Raw genomic sequence first — 21,821 nt, 5'->3', positions numbered from 1 at the left:
ACTGACAAAATGAACGGTGGACGTTTACGTGTTCATATTTGCATGCACATATTTTCCAAATGAAACTCTGCGACTTCGAATTACTTCACCCACAGGGAATTGAATTCACTGAATTTATTGCATTGCCAATCCCAAACATGAAATTCTTTCCAATCGTCTTACGCACCCCTGGGGATCAATTATCACTGATTCATGCTAATTCTGAATATTACATGGTTTATAGTTACCCGCTGTTGTACGCGATTAAAAATTTAACCATCCGATCGGGCAACACCGATAACATAATTATTGAAAAATCATGTTTAGATACTGATATTATGTTAACTTATTTTTACAATTTTAACACGAGTTTCTTTACATTTACACAAGTTGAAGCAGCGAAGGGAGTTTTACAGCAGTAAAGGCAGTAAATAGCACAAACCTGCAGCTTTTGTTCGATGTTTGCTTGTCGCAACTAGGAGAGCTACGAATAACAGCTGCATGATCCATTTTGAAATAAAACACGAATTATCTCAAGTGCATGTGTTATTATCGGAAGTAGCTGCATGTCAGCAAAATCAGCATGGACTCACTTTAATTGGTTAGTCATCATCCTGTGTGCCTGATATTGCTCTAAACTTTCCCTCCATGTTTCAGACGTCCGGCGAAGGATAAAAAGATCCCGTGGTTAGTGATGGCCAGAAATAACCACCATCGGCATCATGTTGTTTTTTCGACCCTCATTTCTACGCTCAACTTCTATATAAACCAAAAATAAATTGATCTTATGCAAGAGAATGTATCAACTTTCAATATTTCGGAAGCTATTACGTCTTTTATAGTAATAAAAACAGTTTTTCTTTTCTTAAGTTAAAAACAGGCGTCGGAGTGCCTTAACTTTGAAAATATTCGATCTCGCGTTTTGAAAACGTGTCTTTGTCATTTACAATACTATTCATTCAATTTCCAACGCTGGAAGAATTAGGTTTTCCACAGAGAATTTTTGAAACACGATATTTGGGTCATTTGTTTAATTATATATATGACATGGAAGAACTTTTATAGCCAGGAAACTAAATATTAATTTTCCAGCTATATAAAAATACAACCACTAGTCATGCAGGATATTCTTTCCTTAAATTAATCTATCTAACATATTGTTGTAAATATATAGCATACATGTTTAGTTTTATTCACAACCTTATCATGTTTCGCTCTGCTTGGTTTACCAGCCTTCCGCCCACATGCTGGATTGACACGTATACGTGCGCTCTCTCTCTCTCTCTGTGTTGTATATATATGCGTTGTAAAGTATTGTATTTCATTCTGTCTGAAGATGACTTTGTATTAAAGTCGAAAATTTGCAGTTTCAATCTGTGTCTTGTTTGAATTATATTTTGATTCTCAAGATGTCTTGTTTGTTCGGAATTTGCTTTTTACTTTACTTATATAACGCACAATTGCTGCATGTTAAAAGTTCGGTTTCGATACATCCTACATGCAAAAGAACGCTATTGCCTATTGTTAGCATGTGTATAACAATCTTTCAAGCGGTATTTGAGAAAGCTCATTCGCATACGTTTCAGTATGTACTCCACTGATATAATCCAGTACAAGTTCCTGATTTAAAGTTTCTCACAAAGATGGCTTGCTAGAAAAGCATATACAAGTAATGCAACCTGTCAATAACATACAATAGCACTAGCTTACACGAAAATCCTTAAAAAAATCACGCTTTTTGTTCGGATGTCTGAGGCATGGCTGGGAATGTGATTATACACAACAACAAGCTGACAAATCAATCAGTTAGATTATGCTGTTTGATGACGACTGCCAGCATCCGACAATAACGTTGCATCCAGATAATAGAACAGACTGAACAGTCGCTCCCTTCCATAGCTCCCCTAGTGTCAGCATTAACTAAGAAGTATTTCTTACCTGAACTGAACTTTAGAATTTCCAACGCTGGAAGAATGTGGTTAATCTCCAGAGAGAATTTTTGAAACACGATATTTGGGAAATTTATTCAATTATATATGACATGGAAGAACTATTATAGGCAGAAAGCTAAATATTAATTTTTCCGGCTGTATAAAAATATAATCACTAGTCAGGATGTACAACGCACAATTGCTGCATGCTAAAAGTTCGGTTTCCATACATCCTGCATGCAAATGAACGCTATTGCCTATTGTTAGCATGTGTATAACAATCTTTCAAGCGGTATTTAAGAAAGCTCATTCGCGTAATTATTTGCGTTTCAGTATGCAGCCCACAGGTCCCCACTGATATAATCCTGTACAATTAACTGAATTAAGTTCCCTGATTTAAAGTTTCTTTCAAAGATGACTTGTTAGAAAAGTATATAACCTGCCAATGACATGCAGTCGCACTATAGCTTATACGAAAAATCTTTAAAAAAATACCGTTTTTTTGTTTGGATGTCTGAATCATGGTTGGAAATGACCGAATGTAATCATACACTGCAAGCTGACAAATCAATTAATCAGTCGGTAGATCATGGTGATTGATAATGACTGCCAGCATCGTCCGACAATAAGTGGATAAATTGCAATGAAGACCTTGTATTTACTGGATATTACGCGAGGCATGAGACATGAGGATTTCAGCATTAGAAAGGATACCCAAAAAGAATTCTATATTGGATTATACCGAGATACAATTCCAAACAAGATATAATCATTGCAACGATAGCTCATTCAGGTTAAACGACAGACTTGAGCAAATACATCTGGAAGCATAAAGAGTCAAAGATCAACCATGAATAAACTGGCGTATTATTCTTCATCCTGCCAACATTACCCTTCTGAAACGGACATGCTCACAGGCACATTACATTAGACATCCATGTTAACATCGACAGTTCGGTGAATCATGTGATCTCTTCTGAAGTAGTTGCGGGTCAGCACGATCAGCGTTGTCCAACCTAATTCGATTACATAGTCAGCTTGGTGCGTGCGATATCAAACTTCATCTTCCGGTCGTCTGAAGCATGGGGGATTCTCGCAGACGTCCGGCACTAAACAAAGAGGACATGCTGAAAAAGCGCTGCTATAAATACAGGTTGAGACGAGTTTTAGTCTTCATATTCTTGCCACTAGCTGTACATGTCTTCAGAGTATTTGAATACCCATAAAGTGTCATAAAAAGGTTTTGTTGGAAAAGCAACAATGAATAAACCAACAATAATCTTTGTTTTTTGTCTGATGGCAATTCTTAAGTTAAGGTTTGAGAATACTTATATTGTGTACTATTCCAGATGTGAAATATTTTATATTTTTACTATCGCATTATTGAAAATGAAAATTTAATTTAATCGCCAATCTTGTATTTCTAGACTGATGAAGGAGGAAGTCATTATTTTAATGAAAAGATCAGAGTAGAAACGAATACTGCTTCATTTATGGTCCCAAAGTACAATGAAGTTCTGAACGACTTCAATCTGGTAATTAATTTTGTGGAAATAAACTTTTTTTGAACGACTGAATTGAAAAGAGCGTTAGCATTTTTTACGATCTTACATCTTCAATGTATATTATCTGCATTACAGGGCTTAACAATTACCCGTGTACTTGACTTGGGTATATGCCACGTCAAACCATTGGAGAAAAGCTTGCCAAATCCTGAAAAATTGAAAGCTTATATGGATTTTGTGAGTTAACTAAATTTTACATGCATGTAATATTTCACAAAGGTGGTGAATTCAGATTGAGCTCTTTAATTATATCGACCGTTTGATTATATTTGCAATTGGAATCCAGTTACAATGCGAATCAAAGTAATCCGATTAGATCAAACTCAAATAAAATATTTATTCAATCCACTCTAAAATTTACTCAATTCCGACTCAAACCAACACTTAAATTCAACATGGATGCCTATGTCAAAGTTTTTTCCCTAAATATTAGTATTGCTGTAATCAATGACTCAATGTGATTCAATCAAATGCAATCAATTTCACTGATGAAGGCCCGGGTTAACAAACCGAAAGCTTTGCAGTATTAAATACTTACGTGGTGTAGATTACCAGCTAATTTACCTATATTGTGATATCACCATACAAAATTACAAGAATATTTCACAATTATTGAATTCGGTTTTCACATGATATGAAGAATTGTCAAGCCCTAGTTTGTCATTATCAACCTCAGCCAAGGCTATTTATTACACGTCAAAAAGTCGTATTATATGTTATGACGTCACACGTTTGACATGACGATTTCACACATGGGTATTAGCCAATCAGAGGCTCTGAATTCTTTTAAACAAGTAATAATAATATTTATTTTATCGACTCTAGTTTGCAGTCCGTCCAATCCAAGATTTAAATTCAAAGTATAAATTCCTCTGCTTTTCTAAATATTATTATTTTTTGTATTGGTACGATTGAAACAAAATTTCGATTTGGATGAAACATTCGTCTGTCCGTCTCTCCAGAATGCCGGGACATAAGGAATTTTAAAAGACGCTGTATTATGTTTTCGAGTGCGGTGTTCACTTCCGGACGGTTGCGTAAATCAGCGATTAACGTAGTAATAGGATATAATCCTTTACGCAATTCATATAGTTAGTTCTATGATTTTTTACAAGTTTTTTTTGAAAATGCTATCGCAAGCAAAAAAATACATTAATCGTGTGCAACGATTACACGAGTACGCACCTCTTCCCTCAATTATCGCATACACCTGTTAGTCGAATCTGGATTCGATTTTTTCTTCATATAGTTAAAAAAATTGAATGCCTCGTTGGATGGAAAATCTGGTTTGTTGGGTCCTAGTGCATCTGAATGGACCATTGATAAACGATTGGAGACAAAATATTTGAAACCACAAGTGGTTAAATTTTGCGGCACAATGCCTGTTTACAGTATGAAAGAAATTACCAAAGATGAAAATGGTACGGAGATAACTAGAAAATACTTAAGACTTTTCATCTTTGCTTTAATGAGTCTCATAAACACAGTGGATATTTGATGAAACTTATCCGTCCGGTTAGAGGAAAGAGTGGTGAAAATGTATTGTTTACACTTTATTATAGGTGACGCGGAAGCATTATTTATGAAATCGTTTGGTATGTGTAAGTAGCTTTGAGTATTTTGGACCCAAAATGTACACATTCACATTCAATACTCACATGTTCATTACTGCAACACTCGCATTCAATACTGCACACACTGCACTTTACATTCACATTCAATACTGCAAAATCACATTATATATACTACACACCGTTAACATTCATTAATTATGACCTCAAATTTGGTTATTAAGTGGTATGTACTGCACATATTCAAATTCATAACTGCAGACATTAACATACAATACTGCACACAACCACTCAAAAATGGCAACTTTTACATTCATTTAATACTTCGCACATTCACCTCCATACTACAGGCTTTCTAATCAGATCACGTCTCCGTTTTTTGACATTGTAGATAGAACTGGCAGTAGAAGAAAACGCTCACCCCAGTTTAAACTTTGTCCAGGGGCGAAGATGTCTTCCAAATGTAACCCCGACAACTGGATACTCAATTGCAAATTTAAACCATCCACAAGAGCCGACTGTTATGAAAATTGTGCTTTGCCAGTCAAACGTCTCAACAGAAATATTAGAAACTGCCGTTTTTCTAGCAGATTTTCATCACTTGTGTGTTGCAGTCCTTCCTGTCCAACCAGTTGATCGTGTATACTGCCCGTAGGCTTTGATATATAGATCAGTTGTGTTTAAAAATTTATAAACGTTGAAAGTGGCTTCAATCTTTAAAAGCTTCAAGTTCGTCAAAGTAAAAAAAAGTTGCTCAAAACTACAAAATTTACTCAAAAGTTGTCGAGCAAAACCCGTCAAAGCCTATATAGCTGCCGGGCAGTAGCGGCTCGTAGGTTAGGCAGAGCAAATTACTTATAATTTTAAATTCAAAATACTTTCATTAGAACGCCATTGGTCATGAATTTCTAAAGAATATTTTTAAATAAAAATCTACCAATGCGATTACGATTTTTAGCTATAGTAATTTATTCTTCCTAACCCTGAATCCGCCACTGAATGCTGGCGGGTGAAAGAATAAATGACAATAACGATTCAGTTTTTTGGAGTCGCAGCTCCTCGCAAGCATGATTTTCATTGGCTGAACTTTATAATACATTTCTGTTTCAACCAATAGCAAAGCTTCGTTCTTTAGAAAGCATAGAAAAACATTATCCAATTGGACGAAAGCTTCCGAGAGCTGCGACATGTCCCTCAGTTTTTACCACCACCTTAATTTTACACTTTGTATAACAAAAATTGAGAAATTAAAATACTTGTATGTTTCCGTTAAAGCTTTATTCCGTTTGAGACCTATTTTTAGTGGTCTGCTAACATTAATGTATTATGAATATTAGCCTTCTTCCCTACTTTACACCCTACTGAATATCAACATATTTAATGCTATTCGCCACCTAGTTCCAGCTCTGTATCTATTGTTTACTCTCTGTCTAAGCTATGTCATTAAACCGGCAGCAATTTGCCACAATTCAAACAATCTACCATTACCACTCATTATTCCCCAGAATCATCCTACTCTCCCCCTATCCTTACCAATACTCCCGCCTCCGCCGTCTCGCGCCTCCCACAACGTGGAAACAAACAACATAACCCACTTTTCAAACGAAACCCTAACCCGGACCGTATAAGGAGAGCCCTAACCCCAACCTCGAACGTAACCCAACCCCACAACGAAAATCCACACAAATCTACTCGCAACCGTAAGATCGGTTTCCGAAGTCAAAACTGTCGTTTTTTAAAAAGACCCACACCTAATATAATTGTGACTAAAAAAGAGGTAATAATAGAACAAATAGGAGCGCAATTAATGCCAAAATCGTAGCCTACGAAGGTTTACAAAATCAACCGACCGCATATATATAGCGGGGCTTTTAACTAAACGTGTGTAACGGTCGGATATCAGATAATGAGTTAACTGTGGGTGTAGGCTAACACTAATGGAAAAAGGAGAAGTAAGTTGCTGCGGATGCACCACTGAGCGGACCATTGATCAGCAGTTGATAATAATAATATAGTACTCTGGATAATTAAAGGAAGCGTACAGGCCCTATATAGAACGAGAGTATATCAACAAAAGTAAAATATTTAATGAGAGAGTTGGATCTAAACCACGTTGTGTGTGAAGTAAACTCGGCTCATTACAATTGTTTTCAATTTGAAGAATTCATAAGGTACAATAGTACATACTCGCCAGTACATACTCGCCAGGTAGTTCATCCAAAATTTGGCAAAATGTTTAAACATCACTTGTACTATTAATAGCTGCATTAAAAATATTCAGTGACTCGACGGATGAAAAATCTGGTTTGTTTGGCATGAGTTCATCTGAATGGACCATTGATGAACGATTGGAGCTAGACGAAGGATTTGAAACCACAAGTCACAAGTGGTTAAATTTTGCGGAAGACTGCCTGTTTACAGCATGCAAGAAATTACAAAAGATGAAAATGGTATGAAAAGAACTAGGAAATACTTATATGAAATCTTACTGAAATCTGTATCTCTCACGTAGACAGAACAAAATTGATTGTGTAAATGATCGAGGAAGATTTTGCCCTTCATCTACGTTCACTGTATTAAGACTTTTTGCTGTAAAGATCTTCATAATTGTTTAAACCATTCGATCAAAAAATACAGTGGATATTTGAAGAAATTTATATCGGGTTAGAGGACGGAGTGGTGAAAATATTGTTTACATATTGTAGATAGCTTCCAGAGGTACGCGCAAGCATTGTTTATGAAATCGCTTGTTGTTCACTACTGTGCACATTTACCTGCATACTATACACTTTCTCATTACGTTTCCTTTTTGACATTGTAGGTAGAACTGGCAGTAGAACAAAACGTTACACAGACCGCTCGTATCATTTTTGTCCAGAGGCGTTGCCAATGAAAGCTTTAACCGCAAGATGTAATCCCAATGATTTGATATTAGATTGCAAGATTTTCTCATCCGACAGAGCCGTTTGTTATGAAAATTGTGCTTTGCAAGTCAAATATCTCAGAAATGGTGATCAGTTATGTGTTGCATCCCTGCAAGTCTGTCCAGCCAGTTGATCATGTAGCTATACTGCCAGTAGTCCTTGATAGTAAGATTGTTATAGTAAATTTAAAGAGATGCTTTATTTAAGCGTTAAAGGCTAAAGGTTCATCAAAATGCAAAAAGTTGCTCAACATTCTACAAAAAATTGTACATTGCAATAGTTGCCGACCACAATCTATCAAGGCCTATAGGGCAGGTACGAATAAGAATACTAAATCGTTTTTCGATACTAAATACTAAATCGCTACAAATTCTGAAGTCGAGCGTAGTGAGCAAAGCAGGAATTTTAAAGGAGGCCCTACGCTAGAAATAAACCGGACAATGGAGAACATCCGTTCAGCCGAAATGCAGACCAGTCTTGCAGCCCGGTGCATGCCTTTCACAGTGTTGTTAGCTGTTTCCAGGATTATCCCAGATATTACGCATGCCGGTGTCTGTTCACTGTTAGTCTTATTCTTAAAGAAAACAATAATGCTTTTAATTTTCTTGTATGATTGCATGGCGACTTTAGTAATTATAATAACTTGTAGGTACACCACGTAAGTATTAAATACTGCAAAGCTTTCGGTCCGTTAACCCGGACCTTCATCAGTGCAATACAATAAAAAACAAAATAAAATACAATTGCACTGATGAAGGTCCGGGTTAACGGACCGAAAGCTTTGCAGTATTTAATACTTACGTGGTGTACCTACAAGTTATTATAATTAATAATGCTTTTATTTAAATTTTTATTCCCCGTTTTGCGTAAATCTAAGCCATGAAATAACTATGGCTATGATTAGTAGTCAATCCCTTACATGTAATGTCTATTCATTGTGTAGATATATATCGCTAAATATGCACTTAGTTAATACTCGTCATCGTTCATCAGTCCTTGCATGTAGCATCACTTGGTTGGTGGACAGAGAGGAACACAACACATAACGGAACTCCAGTTGTGATTAAAGTTGCAATTTTTCAAGTTGAAGTTGACATTTACGATTGGGAAAGCACATTTTGCCCACCAGACGCATGTTCCTGATATTACGAACTTGCAATTCAGTATCCATTTGTCAGGATTACATGGCCGTGGTTTGTTCTTTTGCTTCATTACCTCCGGGCAAAACTGAAATTCGGATGCTGTACGCTTTCTTTGACTTTGATCTAAAACGTTAAAATGAGAATGCATCACACTTTGCGTCGTCCATCTAGATGTAGCAACACCGCGGAAAAACGTCTGCGCACGCGACAACTCTACCTGTAAAGAATTAAAAAGCGGTTCCGAGCGTTTCCGAAGGCCAAAAATAGCGGTAAAATGGAGTGATTTCACTCCTGTCTTCAAATCCATATTTCGAGGACATAAATAAACACTGCATTACAGAAACTAAGAGAAAAAAACGTCCAGAGAGTCCTAGAAGTGGCATCCTAGAAAAACACCTGTAAAAGGTGACTGTTAACAAATTTTTCGTCTCAAACATTTTGTTTATCAAATAAGCAATGACAGTTTCCGAACTTTTAATTGAGACACGTTTTATTAAAAAAAAATATGTCGCCAGATACGAGACGTTTGCGTGTTCTCAATGATTGAAAATTAAGATGTATTTTACAATTTAAATAGATTAGAAAGCTTAACTTTTTGCGGGTTTTCTTAACTTTTAGGTTTAAACTTTTGTTTTCGAAAAATACTCTAATTAAGCCATCCCGTAAAAAAAGGAAAATTTACCGTGAATTCCTGTTCATTCGATACTCTAAATGCTAGAAGGCTTTTAATTTATGTTCTGTCTGGCCGTCTTGTATATTTTTGCCTTTTCTTAACTTATATTTTATCAGACATTTTTCCGCGGTGTTCGATGTAGCCAACTATTAGCTCTTGCTGAAAAAGAGTAGGGAACAGTAGGCTATTTTATTTTGGTAGAAAGATTTTCCCGTCATCGCGAAACGCTATTAGTAGAGGGCACTAATTCCGCTGGGTGTTCATTTTCACAAAGTCTTGCATGTTCTATCATGGACATCAAATTTAGATCAAATTGTATCAAGTTCGTTGGACGTTTATAGCTGTTTTGCGCATGCGCATAATTTATTATTATTTTTTCATGATTAATATTATTCATCAGCGTCAGGCGGCCGCTTATCGCGACGATATTAAACGAACATCGATATAACTTATTACTGAGGAACATTGAACAATTTTCTTCCTTTAATGTAGAATGGATAGGTATAAAAACTGATTGTTTCCTAGCATGATTAGCACATTAATTAAACACGTAATTTTTTTATTGTAATATAAATTTTGAGCCATCTTGTAAAATAGTTAGATATTCAAATATATATATTTTAACTTTTAATATTTGTAAAGCACATTATAATTCATTTTTATGCGAGGATGTGTTATTAAATCTCGGAATGTCATTTCCGTATGTAGGTGATGATAGTTATTCCATACCATTTCCATCTTTGGTGATTTCTTTCAAACTGTAAACTGGCAAATCACCGCAAAACGTAGCCACCGTAGGATTTAAGTATTTCTTCACCAGTTGTTTATCAATAGTCCATTCAGTGGAACTCACTAAAACACTTGAGTTTCTTTCCCCCCAACCATTCATTTTCTTTATCTATAACCAGGAAAAAAGATCTTATTGAAAAAATGCTTGTATAAAAACTGAGAAGTTGCTTGCAAATTAAGAGGAGGATAATTCGTAGAAGTATATGTACTGTAAATTTTTACCCGATAATTCATACAAATACATATAAAACAAAGTGAACGGGAAACGTTTACGTGTTCACATTTAATTACACGTGTTTTCCAGAGGAAACTCGATCTGCCACTTCGAATTACGTAACCGCGTCAATTTCCCACAGGGAATTCGGAATTCGATGAATTTATTGCATTGCCAATCCCAAACATGAAATTCTTTGCAATCGCCTTTACGCACACTTTGGGATCAATTATCTCTGAATCATGCTAATTCTGAACATTTCATGGTTTATAGTTACACGCTGTTGTACCCGATAAAAATCTTTTTAACGAAAGCACGAGTACTGACTTTGAATTTGAGTATATTAACAATGAAATCTAGGAAACAAGTATATTAATTTTGAAACTCACATAATTCATGTCATCTTTCAATTTTCCAGGATTTGACAAACCTTTTTCCAATGGTTTAATGTGACATATGCCCACATCTGGTACGCGGGTAATTGTTAAGCCCTGTAATAGGAAAAAAATCTATTATGTTGGTATTAGCTAAATAACTACAGGCATGGAGTTTTTCTAACAAAGAAAAGTTCATCCAACGTCAATATACATATTTATACTGTTTACCAGATTGAAATCGTTCAACACTTCAGAACGATTAACGTTGTTGTGCTTTGGAACGTCGAAGAAAACAGTATTCTCGTTTTCACCGACTTGGATCTTTTCAGTAAAACGAGTTCCTCTCTCATTTATACGCATCTCAAAATTTGCGTCATCCGTCTAAAAGGACATGGTGAGATTAAGATATTTATACATTACATTTTTTTCATACACTTAGCCACAATGATACATGCAATAGTAGAATTCGATATACTATTTAACATAATAAACGGTCCTCAATTTAACTATATCCAAACCTCGGAACAAACGACAGAATACAACTCGAAGATCACCAACAAAGTAAAAACAAAATAAATTGCTGCCTTATCCATTTCTTCAGCTTTCGTAGCAAAACTTTTTTCAGACACTTTATAGCAATCCAAAATTCGGAGGACTTGCAGACTAGAATGTGGATCGTACTAAGTTCTAAGTAATTAGATCTCATTATCGATGGCCGGACGTCTGAATGAGCACGGTAGGGAGATAACTTCTTGTGTGCATTTTAAAATTAAAACCGGGCGGAAAAGCACAAGAAAGAATATAAGGCTATAAAAACCAAGGAAGAATTCAAATGATTAAGGCTAAACGAGACATTTGCACAATTGTTTTCAATTGTTTTGTAATTACAGGATGTCTACAATAAAGTACTGCATGTTGTCACCAGATTTTCAGCAAAATTAGCAAGAACTCACTTTAATTGGTTAGTCATCTTCCTGTGTGTCTGATATTGCTCTAAACTTTCCCGCCATGTTTCAGACGTCCGGCAATGGATAAAAAGATCCCGTGGTTAATGATGGCCAGAAATAACTATCCTCGGCACCATGTTGTTAGTATAATATATATAGCTACATGCGCCAAACTCATATTTATAATAGAACTTTTTTTGCAGGATGTAAAGCACTACTGTAGAATATACAAATTTTGCAGTTCAACATGAATTATAGTGTGTTAATGATCAAATTCACCTTTCTTTTTTGGACCTTCAGCTTTTGTTCCATGTTTGTTTGTCGCGACTAAGGGAGCTACGAATGACAGCTGCATGATCCATTATCAAATGAAAACACGAATTATTTCAAGGGCATGCATGTGTCATCATCGGAAGTAGCTAGTCAGCACAATCAGCATGGACTCACTTTAATTGGTTAGTCATCTTCCTGTGTGCCTGATATTGCTCTAAACTTTCCCGTCATGTTTCAGATGTCCGGCAAAGGAAATAAAGATCCTGTGGTTAGTGATGGCCAGAAATAACCACGATCGGCACCATGATGTTTTTCGACCCTCATTTCTACGCTCAACTTCCATATAAACCAAAAATAAATTGATCCTATGCAAGAGAATATATCAACATCGTTTCAATATTTCCGAAGCTCATTTAAAGATTATTTCAGCTACGTCTTCAGGTCTTCTATAGTAATACAAACAGTTTTTCCTTTTTAAGTTAAAAACAGGCATCGCGGAAAGCCGTAACGTTGAAAATATTTGGTCTCGCGTTTTGAAAATAAAGTGTCTGGGTCACTTACAACACCTATTTATTCAATTTCCAACGGTAGAAGAATGTAGTTTTCCACGGAGAATTTTTGAAACACGATATTTGGGTAATTTCTTTAATTATGTATATGACATGGAAGAACTTTTATAGCCAGAAAGCTAAATATTAATATCCCAGCTTTATAAAAATAAAATCACTGGTCAGGATATATATAACGCACAATTGCTGCATGTTAAAAGTTCGGTTTCGATACAGCTGCGTGCAAATGAACGCTATCGTTAGCATGTGTATAACAATCTTTCAAGCGGTATTTGAGAAAGCTCATTCGCGTACGTAATCATTTGCGTTCCAGTATGTACTCCACTGATATAATCCAGTACAAGCTCCCTGATTTAAAGTTTCTTACAAATATGACTTGCTAAAAAGTATTAGCTATATAACCTGTCAATGACATGCAGTCGCACTAGCTTATACGAAAAATCTTAAAAAAAATCACGTTTTTTGTTCGGATGTCTGCAGCATGGTTGGGGATGTGATTATACACAGCAAGCTGACTAATCAATCAGTCGGTAGATCATGCTGATTGATAATGACTGCCAGAATCCAACAATAAGGTTGCATCCAGATAATAGATCAGTTGCTCCCTTCCATTGTGTCTGCATTAACTAAAAATATGCTCCTCTAGTGTCAACATTAACTAAAAATATGTCTCACTTGAACTGCATGAACTTGTACTTGCCATCAGAGAATTACATATACTGAGTAAAATTCATAACGATTTCAACTTTCCTGCGTATACAGGAGTATATAAAGACGCCTAAGTGATGACCTTGTATTGACCCTGTCTGTATTAATATTATGCTTGATATTACACGAGACAGGAGGCATGCGAATCTCAACTTTAAGAAACGATACCCAAAAAGAATCGTATGTTGGTAATATCAAAGGAGAATTGCAAGCAATGCAATCATTGCAACGATAGCTCATTCAGGTTTACCGACAGAGTGGAGCAAATACATCTGAAAGCTTAAAGAGTCAAAGTCAATTATACAATAAACTGGTACATTATTTTTCATCCTGCCAACCTTACCCTTCTGAAACGGACATGCTCACATGCACATTACATTAGACACCATGTCATATTCATAAACAGGAAACTGCTACCAACTATTTATATTAAAACTGTGGTTGGTAACCATGCAACAATCAAATATATGTTTTAATATTTAATTGAATACATATGTGAAGTAATAAAAATTGAGACGTTCTCTGGTCGATTATATTTATTAATGACGAGCTTTCGGCTGCCAGTTGATCCCTTATGTGACACTTTCTTTTGTAGTTGAGCCAGTATTCTTAAACGCAAATTGTCCCTGGCAATTTGCAAATCTCATGGATAGTTACTTTCTGTAATTATTTGTTAGAGTAGAGATGAGTTCCAATTTATGTTCACTATTAGACATTTCGAAGTCGAGGTATCTCTCTAAATAGCAAAAAGATTTTACGAGTTCAATAGTTGGTATAAGACTGTTATTGATAATTAACTTATAGGTAGATATTAACTAACGGTAGATATTGGACAGATTTAGTGAGGATTTTCTATGCCAAATATGGCCGGACAATCATGTCAGACCATTGACACCAATTTGCGAAACGGTTTAGGAGGTGTTGATTTTCAGCCTCTTGAGTTGTAATTACGGCGGCGTCCCCTGCGAATTAGAACCAATCAACTGGGCTTAAAAGTTTATACGAAAAACCGATTTGACGATATTTGTCTGACTTTATGTGTTCAACGAAAGTGTTGAAATTTAACTAATGAAACAAAGATTGAACAATAATGGACAAAACACCACTACCCTGCAACATAAATTAAAGGAGCGTTGAAATTGGATGCGATAATTGATATTCTAAAGTTGCTTGAGTTTTTACTCAATAAGCGGGGTATGTGATGTAGCCAAATACGGATTCCACGAGATTATGATTTACCTCATCAAAAGCATTCTTATAAAATAAAGAAGGGTTATCACAAGGGTTATCGTTGCTTAGTTCTTGCTTGTTTAATTAATCTCGAACGTCACTATACTTACCCGTGTGGATGGTTAGGTACAGACGTGGCCGCGACCCTGACACTATCAGTTACTTGGATTTAGGTCCGCATCACGTGAGCATGCTTAGTCCGGACCTGGCCACCCGAAGTCTGCACTTAGCTTTATCACACTGCAGAACCGACTGTTCAGTCGAGGTAACCTAACCGTGCTTTGCGTTTGAGGAAGGCTGCACCGTGCTTTTCATGCTGGCGTTAACTACGCTAATGGTTCCTTGCGTGGTCGCGTTCTTCGCTATATCCGCTCCTTTTCTTCAGTCGATCCAGAGTTATGAGCCCCTCTTAGGCCCTTCGCTGCCATTAAGCCCAGTCCGCGCTCGGTTCCTACGATAATAACCTTGGTTACTAGGTAATAATAATCTTTATTACCCTTTTTAGGTAAAAAATATACAATGCATGTACATCAGTTATTAAGCTCAGTTACAATTCGAGATTTTAAAGTAAATTAGTAATATATATTAAAAGGAATTTTTAAATGCAATAGACAATTATGATATTGATTAAATACAATATACAATTCTGTTATAGATAAAAGATTCCGAAGATTTTCGTTACGGGCTTTAAAATTTCCCGAGATTGCATGTAGTCCGGATTTTTTAGATTCCTGAGTCTCCCGTTCCCGTTTCCCCGTTATTGGTTCCCCGTTCCGGATTTTAAAGATAGCGAAAGTTGGCGAATAATCTTTAGAAAAACTATTAGCATATTAGTCATGAACTCATGACTATAAGTGCATGGGATTGATATCCTAAACATTTATTATAACATCTTTTGCCTTTACAAGAAGTGGCGTTGAAAACAAGAACATCAACAAGTGGGAGATGATCATATGACACTTACGTCATGTTCTATTACGCAATATGTTTATGACTTAAACAAAAACAAACATAGAATAAATTATATAGGATTCCGGACAGTGGCATGATAACTTAAAATTTTATTTGCTTGACCAATTAACTTGATGGTTGTCCAATACTGTTGCAAGCATACGGGTCGTTCGATCGTTCGTTCATTTCGATCTATTCGTTAGAAGTAAGCAACCATTCGTACTATTGGTATCGAATAGACTCTTAGTTTGTGATCCGTAAATAGACTATGTCGATTCGTAAACGCATTTTGTCGACTGGAACATGAGACATGGAAACTAGCATGTGTCTAAGGCGTAAGCAGCTGTATCACCAAACAGACTGTGTCCATTAATTTTGTAAATAGGGCAAGTTGTGTCTATAGGATAAAGCGATGAAGCGATTGTCGATCCGTACCATTGGTGTCGAATGGACTGTTCGTTTACGATCCGTAAACAGACTGTGTCGATTCGTAAATTGGGCCAGATGTGTCTGGGATAGGCCTCTGAAAAGGTTGTCGATCGACGATCCGTACCATTGGTATCGAATGGACGGCTTGTCTACGATCCGTAAACAGACTTTGTCGATTCGTAAATAGGGAAGATGTGTCTAGGATAGGCCTCTGTAAAGGTTGTCGATCCGTACCATTTGTGTCGAATGGACTGTTAGTTTACGATCCGTAAACAGACTGTGTCGATTCGTAAATATATATAGGGAAGATCTAGATGTGTCTAGGATAGGGCTCTGAAAAGTTTGTCAATCCGTACCATTTGTGTCGAATGGACTGTTAGTTTACGATCCGTAAACAGACTGTGTCGATTCGTAAATATAGGGAAGATCTAGATGTGTCCAGGATAGGGCTCTGAAAAGTTTGTCACTCCGTACCATTTGTGTCGAATGGACTGTTAGTTTACGATCCGTAAACAGACTGTGTCGATTCGTAAATAGGGCGATATGTGTCTAGGAGAGGCCTCTGAAAAGTTTGTCGATCCGTACCATTTGTGTCGAATGGACTGTTAGTTTACGATCCGTAAACAACTGAATTGTGTCGATTCGTAAATTGGGCCAGATGTGTCTAGGATAGGTATCTGAAAAGCTTGTCGATCCGTACCATTTTTGTCGAATGGACTGTTAGTTTACGATCCGTAAACAAACTGTGTCGATTCGTAACTAGGGAAGATGTGTCTAGGATAGGTCTCTGAAAAGTTTGTCGATCAATACCATTGGTATCGAATGGACTGTTCGTTTACGATCCGTAAACAGGCTGTGTCCATTGGTATAAAGTAATTTAACACCATGCGAGTGATGCGACTAAGGTTTGTCCCCGAAAAGGTTGTCGATCGAAAACAATTTGTGATAAAGATACGTTTAAATTAACGCTGTTCCTTTATTTTTTAAATAACGGCTGCCCTCCTTATGTCATTGTCGAATGGATTGTTTCGTCGTTATATAGTAGCTACATATCATGGCCAGAAAATTCGGACATAATTAACATTCTACTTCCGCCTAAATTTGCATATGGTGTCAAAATAAAGCTTCGTGAGCTTATAGTAAACTGTAATGTGCACAGTACTAAACGCTATAAATACAGCTTTAGGTGGTCGATTATAATTTGCCTTAATTGCTCGTTGCAGAGAAAGTTAATCTTAATATTTTGAGACAGTATTTCAAAATGTTTTATCAGTATTCGTCCTGCATTTTCAAAACAAAGTTTTGGTCATTTATCACGTTGAATACCATATAAAACGAAAACCGTAATAGCGTACAAATAAAATAAAAATGCAGAGCCGACATAAACCTTTACCAGCAAAATATTAACTCAGGATCTTTAATATGACACGAATTACAAGAAACAACCAGGGCAAATTGCAAAGATGCAATGGTTTTCCTTAATTTTGCGAAATTTAAGAATGCGCAATATAATTTTTAGTTCTGCAAACGAATAATATTTGAACAGATATGCAAATTTGCTACGGCAATCTGCATATTCCATGTCCGCAATTTCTGGCCATGAACAAGTCTATTTTAATATCGTAGCTAGAGATTTGCCAGGCGGAAAACGACTTCTTATGATAAATATGAGAGCCCAACATAATTATAACATTTATGAAAGCCATCAAAACAATTCAGAGTTTAAAAAAATACATTTGTAACGTTTTGTCTTTAACTTAAAGACATCTCTATTTTATTAATAGACATATCTTGTGAAGTTGTGTGCTATATATAATGCATTAACATTTTGCGGATTTTAATAACAACGAATGTTATATTAAAACGCGTGTTTTGATTTCATACTGCAAGAGAATCTATGACTATGTCTATGCGTATAGCGGTTGGTAAATGAAAGTTTTCCATTAAAAATATACATGCACTATTTAATCGATTTGATATCGCCGGTTATGGTGTTTTTTTTGAGAACGAGGAATGCTAGCTACATATAAAAATTAACACTGATATACAGGCAGTTATCTTGAGTGCTGCATGCACGTATTTAGTAAAGTAAAGCTTTGTAAAATATTTTTTTTGTATGACGCATATACAGTTATTGCATGCAGAGGGGAACATTGCATGCATGTTGTCATATTACATCTTGCTGGTTTTATCGAGAATGCGCGTATATCGCTCGTTTTTGTCTTGAGAAAGAGCTGTATACCTATATAGTGTTATGTGCAATATATTGCAGTGATATCTTGCGGCTTTTAATAACAGCATGTTATATTGCTCGTATTTTTCTTGAGAACAAGGAATATTATACATCAGTAAATAGTCTATTGTATTGATAAGGCATATTTTGGGTAAAATATATTGAAGCGATATCTAGCGAGTTATTTTAACAACTCGTGTATTGGTATCGTCCTCAAAAGGGATCTAAGCGTATAGCGGAAACGGTGTTATTTACGATTGGTAAATGCACGTTTTCCATTCGTACGGTTGGTACGGATGGTACGAATCGAAAGTCGCTTCGTGTATGGGGATATCGTACTCCACAGGGGGTTAGACGTATAGCGGAAACAGTGCAGTGTTGAATTTTTTCGATTGGTATATGAACGTTTTTCATTCGTACGGTTGGTACGGATTGAACGAATCGACAGTTGTTTCGTGCGTGTATGCGGATATCGTACTCTAAAGGAGCGCACTCGTTAATAAATTTACAAATGGTGACTGGGTTTTTTCCATTCGTACGGTTCGTACGTCAGTCCTGTCCGTTTGTATGTCCCGTCTTACGTACCATCAGTATCGATCCGTGAAAAATGTCACAAAACGAAAATGCAGTTTACGAAGTATAACAGTATTGGACATGTATGATTAACTTTATTATCGATTGAAAACTACCATTTCGATTATACTATTCTATGCAATGTTAATGTAATGATGTCGACTCAGTAGACTATATATGTTTTATAAACGCGATGTCTATTTCTATAAAGCAAATGTTTAAAAAAATTCCGATTCGCGTGTACGAAAATTACGCCCTTAGTGATAATTCCTTGCCATTATGGTTAATAAACATAAATCAGTTGTCTTTTTCAATAATGTGTTTTAACGAACCAATAGGTATCCCATTGCTTTCGCGTTCTTTTCTCCCTTGTCTGGTTGACAAATTGCATAATTTCCGGCGGTGTTAAGAGTAGCAATACGGGTACTACAATATTGTTTGATACCCCCACCTCCCAGACCTATAAAAGAATCAGGGGAGTCACAGTGCTCTTGCTGGTTTGCTATCAGGCCCAACCGAACTCGTACATTTATATCTGTAGAGTACACGTTAAATCCCTCTCTGTTGCAGTGACGCTGTAAGGATGAGCGGTAGATGAGTTGCCTCCAATTTGAACGGCCGATGTGGGTTTGTTGATACCTGCCGTCTGCAAACAGACTATACAGCGACAATGCTGGATATGAGAAAGATAAGTATCTTAGTTGACCACCATATTTCATGACAACACAAATTTCATTGAATGAAGTTTTCCAAAATGTTTGTCCCTTGAATTCTATGTTGTCAAAACCTCCTTTTTTTCCACGGTCATTATCATTGTAAACGCTCTTGTTCGTCCAATAACTGGAGTTGTATCGGAACGTATCCTATAAAAAAGACTAAAATTATCGTCCACCCCGACACGTATGGATATAACTAATGAGAAAACAAGTTTATGCTCCGCAAGTTCATGAAACATCATGATTGAGTTATCACCTTCCTTCCATCAATTTTCATCACCATCGTCCACCCACCACCAGAACAACCTCGGATAGACGACATCTCGCAGTACACATCTGTCGTTTGATTTTTCCCAACACTGATTTGGTAAAGGCCACTTGCAGACGAACTACAAAATAAATACACATTAACTATTATTCAGGCCGTAGCTATACCGCTTATTTGGGGGGTTTATATTCATATATTCTTGTTTACATATGTTATATATACGAACAATAGCGCAAAGAAGAAATCATTTGGGCAAAAGACGAAGATATGAATACACAGAATTTTTTTTTAGAATTTTTTTTTTATACTCTTGCCTTTTATTAAGAATTAAAAAACGATTCACTCGGGGGAATGTTGAAGGAATACTCGAGAAGCTTGTAAAACACTCGTGTTTTACAACTCGTGTTTTAAACTCGTGTTTTACAACCTTCTCTCGTATTCTCCCAATATTTCCTCATCGTGCATTATTACACCATAAAGGCACGAGACGAGCTTTTTTAATTCTTTTATAGTAGAGAGTTTGGGAAGAACAACGGCAACGACAACCGCGCAACGTGCTCATCTACAATGATACTTTAAGACAAAAGAAAATGTAAATTACGTGGCTTTTAACGTTGCAAATTGCCGTAGTTACTGAAACGACAATGTGACCAATTTCACGGTGCATGACAACGCGGCAACAGTTAATGTGTTGGATGTTGTTTGGAGTCTTAACGCAATTTTTGCTGATCGACCATATTTATAATAGTTAATAACTGTTTTAGAGAAAGAGGAAACTTGAAGTGGGAATTAAGTCGATACTAACTCGTATTTTCTCTAGGTGAATGTATTTTGCCGTTGCGGTTGCCGTGATGTTTCCCAAACTCTCTGATATAAAAAATATTTAACAGGGCAGCGACAAAATTTAACTATTATATCAATCATGGAATTCTCTCTACATGTTATTCAAGAAGTTGCCTAGCGACAGAAACAGTACGGTTCGTTTTCATCAAGAGACTTCACAGCAAGAAGTTCAGCTCTCTTCCTGACATTTTTGTAAACCTTTCTTAGCCGCCATTAGCGCTTTGGTTTCCCGAAGAACTAGACTATTGCATTTTTAATTGGTGTTTATGTTCAAAATTTTAACTTGTTTTGTGAAATTTTGGACCATAATTTCTTTTTAACAAGAGGCGGGAAAATTTCAAAAAGTACAAGCTTGCATTATGGCCAAACAATGCACGCTCGTTAGCCAATGAAATTGTTCGTTATATCACACTATATATTTTAATGTCATGTAATGTACCGTTACTTAGAAACAAGGAGGAATTTCGTTTTAGAAGAACCAGAATTCTTTAACATTTCCAGTAACCCAATAAGAATGGTTAAATTTCGACTACTCCTGTTACATGTAGTATTAAAAATTTAGTTCAAAACGGAATTCCTCCCTGCCTCACTTCCGCAGTTTGTATCGCCGGAAAGGAAGTTTGGAAATTTCCGAACTCCAGTCGTCATAAATCTTACCTTTGACTCTGCTTTATTTCTTTGCATGAATGGAACTCTGCAACGAACACACATAAGAGAGTGAAAGTTTGTACTTCAATGATATAAGGTCAGGAATTCAACTGTAATTTCGCGAACTCTTTTGTAAAAGCGTTTGATAAAATTTGTGAAAAATATAACGAGAAGTAACAAGATAAAGAATGACAGATAACTAGGAAGAACATGGTAAGAGAAATAATTCATAATCTGCAAGCTTATAAGTGTTTTAAAAGTGTACGTG

General features: G+C 36.2%; 2 protein-coding genes and 1 long non-coding RNA gene across 5 annotated transcripts; 1 reads left to right on the top strand and 2 right to left on the bottom strand.

The window, feature by feature from the left end:
- The first annotated feature begins 2,994 nt into the window (after positions 1–2,994).
- On the top strand, positions 2,995–5,776 carry LOC114530747. 2 transcript variants are annotated; one of them, XM_028552363.1, is made up of 6 exons: positions 2,995–3,063; positions 3,338–3,445; positions 3,551–3,652; positions 4,725–4,896; positions 5,038–5,070; positions 5,438–5,776. In XM_028552363.1, the coding sequence occupies exons 2-6, from the start codon at positions 3,404–3,406 to the stop codon at positions 5,680–5,682; spliced, it is 594 nt and encodes a 197-aa protein (XP_028408164.1). In that variant the 5' UTR covers positions 2,995–3,063; positions 3,338–3,403; the 3' UTR covers positions 5,683–5,776. The 2 variants fall into 2 exon arrangements, with proteins under 2 accessions (XP_028408164.1, XP_028408165.1); XM_028552364.1 differs by lacking the exon at positions 2,995–3,063 and adding an exon at positions 3,174–3,226.
- A 3,000-nt stretch (positions 5,777–8,776) lies between these two features.
- Positions 8,777–12,477, bottom strand: LOC114530744. Of its 2 annotated transcripts, none has more exons than XM_028552359.1 (5): positions 12,392–12,477; positions 11,394–11,546; positions 11,178–11,279; positions 10,515–10,683; positions 8,777–9,235 (listed from the first exon to the last, which is right to left on the bottom strand). In XM_028552359.1, exons 1-5 carry the CDS (start codon positions 12,422–12,424, stop codon positions 8,979–8,981), a joined length of 714 nt encoding a protein of 237 aa, XP_028408160.1. In that variant the 5' UTR covers positions 12,425–12,477; the 3' UTR covers positions 8,777–8,978. The 2 variants fall into 2 exon arrangements, with proteins under 2 accessions (XP_028408160.1, XP_028408159.1); XM_028552358.1 differs by lacking the exon at positions 12,392–12,477 and adding an exon at positions 11,684–11,834.
- A 6,684-nt stretch (positions 12,478–19,161) lies between these two features.
- On the bottom strand, positions 19,162–21,614 carry LOC114530748. The gene is made up of 3 exons (XR_003687786.1): positions 21,563–21,614; positions 20,051–20,183; positions 19,162–19,941 (listed from the first exon to the last, which is right to left on the bottom strand). It is a non-coding gene; the product is annotated as an uncharacterized LOC114530748 (long non-coding RNA).
- Positions 21,615–21,821: the final 207 nt, after the last annotated feature.

The sequence above is a fragment of the Dendronephthya gigantea genome, unplaced genomic scaffold (assembly GCF_004324835.1).
Source record: "Dendronephthya gigantea isolate DGI-Jeju-01 unplaced genomic scaffold, DenGig_1.0 000065F, whole genome shotgun sequence".
NCBI lineage: Eukaryota > Metazoa > Cnidaria > Anthozoa > Malacalcyonacea > Nephtheidae > Dendronephthya > Dendronephthya gigantea.
The sequence above is the reverse complement of the archived record's forward strand: the minus strand, read 5'-3'. Positions and strand labels throughout refer to the sequence as shown.